The sequence below is a fragment of the Callospermophilus lateralis genome, chromosome 13, assembly GCF_048772815.1.
Source record: "Callospermophilus lateralis isolate mCalLat2 chromosome 13, mCalLat2.hap1, whole genome shotgun sequence".
Lineage (NCBI taxonomy): Eukaryota > Metazoa > Chordata > Mammalia > Rodentia > Sciuridae > Callospermophilus > Callospermophilus lateralis.
Genome location: NC_135317.1, coordinates 91939105 through 91945370, shown reverse-complemented (window position 1 = coordinate 91945370; position 6266 = coordinate 91939105). Strand labels below are relative to the sequence as shown.

Here is a 6266-nt window from a genome sequence, read left to right as displayed (position 1 = left end):
CCTTGTGTTCATTTATGATTATCTTATTTATTTGATTTTTTTACATAAAATATTTGAATTTCCATCCCCTTCATTTTAGGTATGTCCTACAGGTATTTCAGTGCAGTTCCCCTGGGCATTCCCTTTAACATGAGATGGAGAAAGACTCTGGTGTGAACCTACAGAAGCACAGCCTCCCTAACAGAAACTGTCCTCCTTGTACATCTCTACCTCCGTCCCCCTCAGTCAACGGTGCCACAATGTAGCATGTCTATGTTGTGTGTAGGACCATGTGGGGAAATGGTGATGAACCTTTCCCCCTCTCACCCCGACAGGTGTTAATAACATGCTCTATGGTGACTCGGGGAACAGAGCATTTTGTGATGGCATCACCAGGTGAGTGAGGTCGTACTGTCCTTTTGACGCCAGTTATTTGAAGTTGGAAGAAAAAGGAATTGAATATCTTGAGTGGAGATATGGTGTGTTCTTGCAAAGCACAAAGTTACTACAGATTTTTAGACTGAAAATGAAAAGTATGTTGAAATTCCATTCAAATTTTAATTTCTAAACAAGTAAATATCAGTCTCCATAACCCACTAAAGCAAAAGATGTCTGGAGTCCTTCCTTATTCCCATTCTGAAAATGGAAAAAGCTCTGGAGGCCCCCAAAACAGATGACCACTGGGGGTTATGGCCAGGCATGACTAGGCGATGACTGGCTCTGATGTCACAGGAGCCATTGTGAGTAAGTCTCAAACAGAGGGTATATAAGAAAGTGGCTGCAGCTGGACTTTTGTCCATAAGTACAGGAAGCTCTTGGTGGTGACCTGTCGGACTCCCAGATAGTTAGCGCGTTTGGTGGTTGGTGGTTGGTGTTGGCGGTGGTCTTTGGATATTGGTTCTTTGATTTGGGTTTGTTGTTTTGTCTTGTTTTTGTTTTTGATTTGCATTTGTTGTTTTGGTCTGTTATTTATTTATTTTTTTAGCTAGCCTCCTTCGTTGGTGTTCCTGCTTAGGATGGTCAGCCAGAGTAGAGAGATGAGTGTAGGGCTGCAGGGGCCCAGCTCCTGCAAAGAAGCAGTCTTCCAGGACCAGTATGAGGTCCTGAGGGACCTTGGGTATGGCGGGTATGGCCAGGTAAAACTAGCCCGCCATCGCCTCACTGGGGCAGAGGTGGCAGTGAAAGTCGTGGAGAAGATAGAGCAGAACCTCCAGGTCCTCTGTGAGCCGGATATGATGAGAACCCTGGAGCATCCCAACGTGATCCAGTTGTTCCAGGTTATTGAGACCACCAGCAATATCTACATGGTGATGGAGCCCGCAGGTGGGGGACAGCTAGTTGGCCACGTCCCAGAGGATGGCCTGCAGGAGGAAGAGGCCCGGCGGCTTTTCCGGCAGATGGTGTGTGCAGTGGGCTACTGCCATGCCCAGGGCATCGTGCACCGAGACCTGAAGCCAGACAACATCCTGTTGGATGCCGGAGGCAACATTAAGCTTATTGACTTCGGCCTCAGCACCAGGGTCACCTCTGGGCAGAATTGGAAGGATTTCTGGGGCAGTCTCTCTCATCTTGCTACCAGATGTGTCCTGAGGAAAGCATTTGAGGGCCCCCCAGTGGACATCTGGAGATTGGGCGTCATTCTGTACTTCATGTTGACAGGGAGGTGTCCATTTGTGGGGCCCACCACTCCGGCGATGCGGAGGCAGATTGTGCTGGAAACCTACTTCGGCACCCGCCATGTGTCTGTCGAAGCCCGGAGGCTCATCAACCAAATACTGACCCTGGATCCCAGGAAGCAGCCTACAGTCCAGCAAATCCTTCAGCACCCATGGCTGGCACAGGGTGAGCTGTATTTACCCCCTCATAGTGAGGCACTCCCCAAACACCCCGACCCTGAAATAATGACCATCTTGACTGATATGGGTTATGATCCTTACAAGGTCTGGGTGTCTCTGGCCAAGAGAAATTTCGATACAGCCATGGCTACCTACTTAATACTGAAGCACCAGAAAAGTCAGGGGGCAGGCTGCATGTTCCAGAGGAAGCCTGGGCCTCCAAGGGTTAAGCCTCGCCCACACCCTGTCCTCCCAAAGAGGAGTCACAGTGAGCCTGCCCTTCACACCTTCCAGACAGGGCAGAAGGGCCTCAGAAGGGCCAGCCTGCAGGCCATTCATCTCCCCTTCCTGCCTGCAAGCACCCCCACACCTGATATAGCCTCCCAGCCTGACACTGGGCCACCCCATAACATCAGAAATCGTTGGAAGAGGGTAACTAGGAGGATTGCGGCCTGCGTCCGGCACCTGTGCTGTTGCCTGCCACGGGTCAGTAAGAAGGTGGCGCCAGTGTAAGAGGCAGAAATGGCCAGATTCCTAAACAGTGTGGCTCCAAGGAAGGGAAGAGGTGAAAGAGCCAAGACTGGTAGACAGCCAGAGCACTCTGTGCCCTGAGGGTTCTGATACCTGGGTGTGACATCCGTCATGTTGACTCTGCAGCTTCAGGAGCCAGATGTGCCAGTACCTCAGGTGTCTCTGCAGGGCTCCAGCCAAGAGCACTTCTGCACCCACTGGCATCAGGAGTCTCCTCTGCCCCCACCTGCCCAAGACATCAGAGAATGTTCTCCCTGGGACACCCCCTGCCCTGCTCCTCTGTCCTTTCTCCCTTCTTCTGAGATGTTTCTTAATAAATTTGTTTCAAACAAACAAAATTTTTTTTTATCTGTCATTAACATGAATTTTATGTTCATGTTATAGCATGGCTATAACATGAAAGTTACTAATGGCTACTTTTCTTCATCAACTCAGTTTATTGGCTGTTATGGTTTGGATATGAAAATCCTGCCCAAAGCTCCCATAGTAATGCGGTAGGTGACATGATTAGACTGGAAGAGCTGTAACCTCATCAGAGGAATAATCCAGGTGATGCATTAATAATTGGAATGCATCATTGGGTGGTATCTGTAGGCAGGTGGAGTATGCCTGGAGGAAGTGGTTCACTGGTATCTCGCCTTGGGGATTACATATTGTGGCCCTGGTGCTCTCTTTCTGTTACTCTGCCCCCCTCTCTCTCCCCCTCCCTCCCTCCCTGTGCTTCATCTGTCATAAGCTGAGAAGCTTTCCTGCCACACCCCCCACTATGATGTTCTGCCTTACCTGGGGCCCAGAGTAATGGAGTCAATCAGCCATGGACTTAGGCCTCTGAAACTGTGAGCTCAGAATAAACTTTTCTTCCTCTGTTGTCATTATAGGGTATTTTGATTACAGTGATGAAAAGCTGACACTTTAACTTACATAGAATTTCAGAAAAATAAGTTTAAAAAATGTTCTTAGTTGGTAAGGAAAACTAAACCTAAGGAAATAAAGGGTACTAGCATTTTTTTTAGTAAATTTGTTAGCTAAGCTAACAAGAATAGATTAGGGGAAGAAAAGTTGATTTGGGATCACAGTTTCAGAAGTTTAGTCCATGATGGGCCGAGTCCCTTGCTCTGGGCCCCAGGTGAGGCAGAACGTCATGGCAGATGGGTAGGGCAGAGGAGTGCTGTTCATCTCATGGTGGCCAGGAAGCAGAGAGAGAGAGAGGGGAAGGGGCTACAAGTCCTTGCAGGGTACGCCTCCTGTGATCTGTCTTCTCCAATCTTACCCCACCTGCCTACAGTTACCCTCCAGTTAGTTCATTCAAACTAGGATGAACTGGTTTGGTTAGGGTTCTTATAATTCAATCATTTTACCTCTGAATATTTCTACCTTAACAAAGAAGCTTCTGGGGGACACCCTATATCCAAACCATAATAGTAAATTTCCTGGCCTGGGAATGAGGTTCAAGCGGTAGTGCACTCACCTGGCATGCACGCGGCTCTGGGTTCGATCCTCAGCACCACATACAAATAAAGATGTTTTGTCCACCAAAAACTAAAACATATTAAAAAATTCTCTCTCTCTCTCTCTTTTAAAAAAAATAGTAAACTTCCTGGTTATCTAATTTAACCATCCCCCAAACCTTGTGGAGTAGCCATTAACTGCTCAAAATGGCAGTTAAGAAAACTTATGGGGAAAGCATTTTTTTTTTTTTTACCAAATTATAGATTCTGATGGACATTTCAGTGCTCAATTTAAACTGCAGACATTCCATATACAATACTTTTAAATTAAGTAATGATTATAATTATAATGTATTATTGTCTTACTCTGGGTTAGATTCAGTGTGAATATTATCTCCTTTAGTTCAATTCCAGGAAATTGATCTGTTAATATTATAATCTCATATTCAAGAATGAAATAAAGATTGAAAACAGAAAGTAATTAAACCAGGTAATCAATGTTGTGTTTTAAGCACACAGAAAGAAGTATGGGAACTTAAGAGTGAAGAGACAGAGGAAGGAGAGCAGAGAGTAAGACTTTGCACAAAAATCAACCTGTACATTTTGAGTATCTGTAGAGATCTGAAATGATAGTTGCCAAATAGAAAGTCTGAAATTATATAGTAATTTATCACAAAAACAGCAATATATGTAGGCTTATATAATATCTATGATAAAGCATGGGATTTGATTATGCTGCTTGTTCTTGAAGATTAAAATATATAATGGAGACCCTCTAATGATTTCAAATATTAAAAGGACACAATTAATGATGGGGAGTTCACAAAATAAGAAGGAAAAGAAAAAATATCAATTGTTTAAATAGTGTCATTGCAATTTAACGTTTAGAGACTGAGTATAAGCACTTACCTATCAAGTCCCGCACTCTCCAAAATCTAAAGCATGAATGAAGGATGTCCAGATAGAACAGATTAGAGCGAGACAGGACTTGGCTACTTCAAATAAGACCCAGTCTCCAGCAGAAGCTAAGTAAATTCTGATGCTTTAGAGGGGCTGAAGGCGCCAGTTCTTTGTTTGCCATGTATTAAATGAAGTGATCAGTATTTCATAGCATCTTGGAGCTTGATGTCTAGTGTGAAAAATTTAGAAAAAATTAGAGGCAAGTTGTAAATGTTCTTTGTTTTCAAAGAACTTCCTATGAACTTCCTATGAAGTTTTTCATGGATGGGTTTTCCTTATATTGCAATTATTTTGCTGTTAAAACCATCATCACAGATGACATACATATATACATAACCCCAGGGTTATATGCATCATATTAATTTATTCCTATGTATTTTTGCAGGTTATGGCCCTGAAATTTGTAAGTCTTTGTCAAAAAACATTGAACAGTGGCTGAAACAGATTGAAAATTTATTCTGATTTACTTAAAAGTCACAGCTGGTAGGCAGTCCAGGGGATATAGGAGCTCTCCTCCATGAGTTGTCCAGGAAACATGATTCCATCATAATTTTAAGCGTGATCTTTCTACCCATGGTCAGGGCTGGTGCACTTTCATCGTATCCACAGTGCAACCAGTGATAAGAAGAAACAGCACGTAGAGCTGTTTCTTCATTGATAGCTTTTGTAACAAACTCTGCCACGCTCAGCTTCTACTAAGCCAAAGTTAGTTCCATGGGTGTAACCAGATGCATGGAAAATTAGCATGGGTACTTTTTAGCTAAGCATCCCTGTGTCTGGTAACATCAATAAAATCAGGAAATCTATTCCATACACAATAACCTCCAAAATTAAAATATTTGCGAATCAATTAGAAAAAAAGAGAGAGAGAAAGAAATACACCAGACACAGGACAAACAGTTCTTAATTCGACTGGATGAAGTTCTGAAAGGCACTACCCGATGCCTTAGAGTACTTGAGTCTTTTCAATATTCCAGCATCAAAAATTGATTTGATTATACTACCTATCTTGATGTTTGATTTAGTAAATATAGATATAAAAGAAGACCACTTTCTAGATAATCCTGAATAACGGACACACTCTTTGCCACATTCAAAGCACATTCTCAATATACTCGTTATTTTCCCTTTTGTCAAGGGAGACATTGTATAAAAACTCATGTGATGCCTTCTCACTACCAAACCTGAACAGTACTATGCCATTTGCTCAGAGGTAGACACTTCTTAAATACCTTTAATTGAGACATTTCTACTTGAATCATTTATTTTATATTCTGTTGTAAGTACTAGAACATAGGTTTATAAAACAGGAGTTTGGAAGGATGACAAAAAGTTTGACATCTTGACTCCTTGTACAGAGGTTACAAGAAATTGGCCTATTTGATTTTCAAATACAGAGTCATGAAATTTAAAATGTCTCTGGACACTGGACTCTTTTTCTGTAAAAAGGTGTCGGATGTGTGGGAAGACATGCCCCGTCTCACCAGTCAACATTATTTTAGACAGAGTGCTT

General features: G+C 43.0%; 1 protein-coding gene across 1 annotated transcript; it reads left to right on the top strand.

The window, feature by feature from the left end:
* Window positions 1-995: 995 nt before the first annotated feature.
* LOC143412131 (sperm motility kinase Z-like) lies at window positions 996-2327 on the top strand. The gene has a single exon (XM_076872936.1). The coding sequence runs from the start codon at window positions 996-998 to the stop codon at window positions 2325-2327; it is 1332 nt and encodes a 443-aa protein (XP_076729051.1).
* The last annotated feature ends 3939 nt before the right edge of the window (window positions 2328-6266 follow it).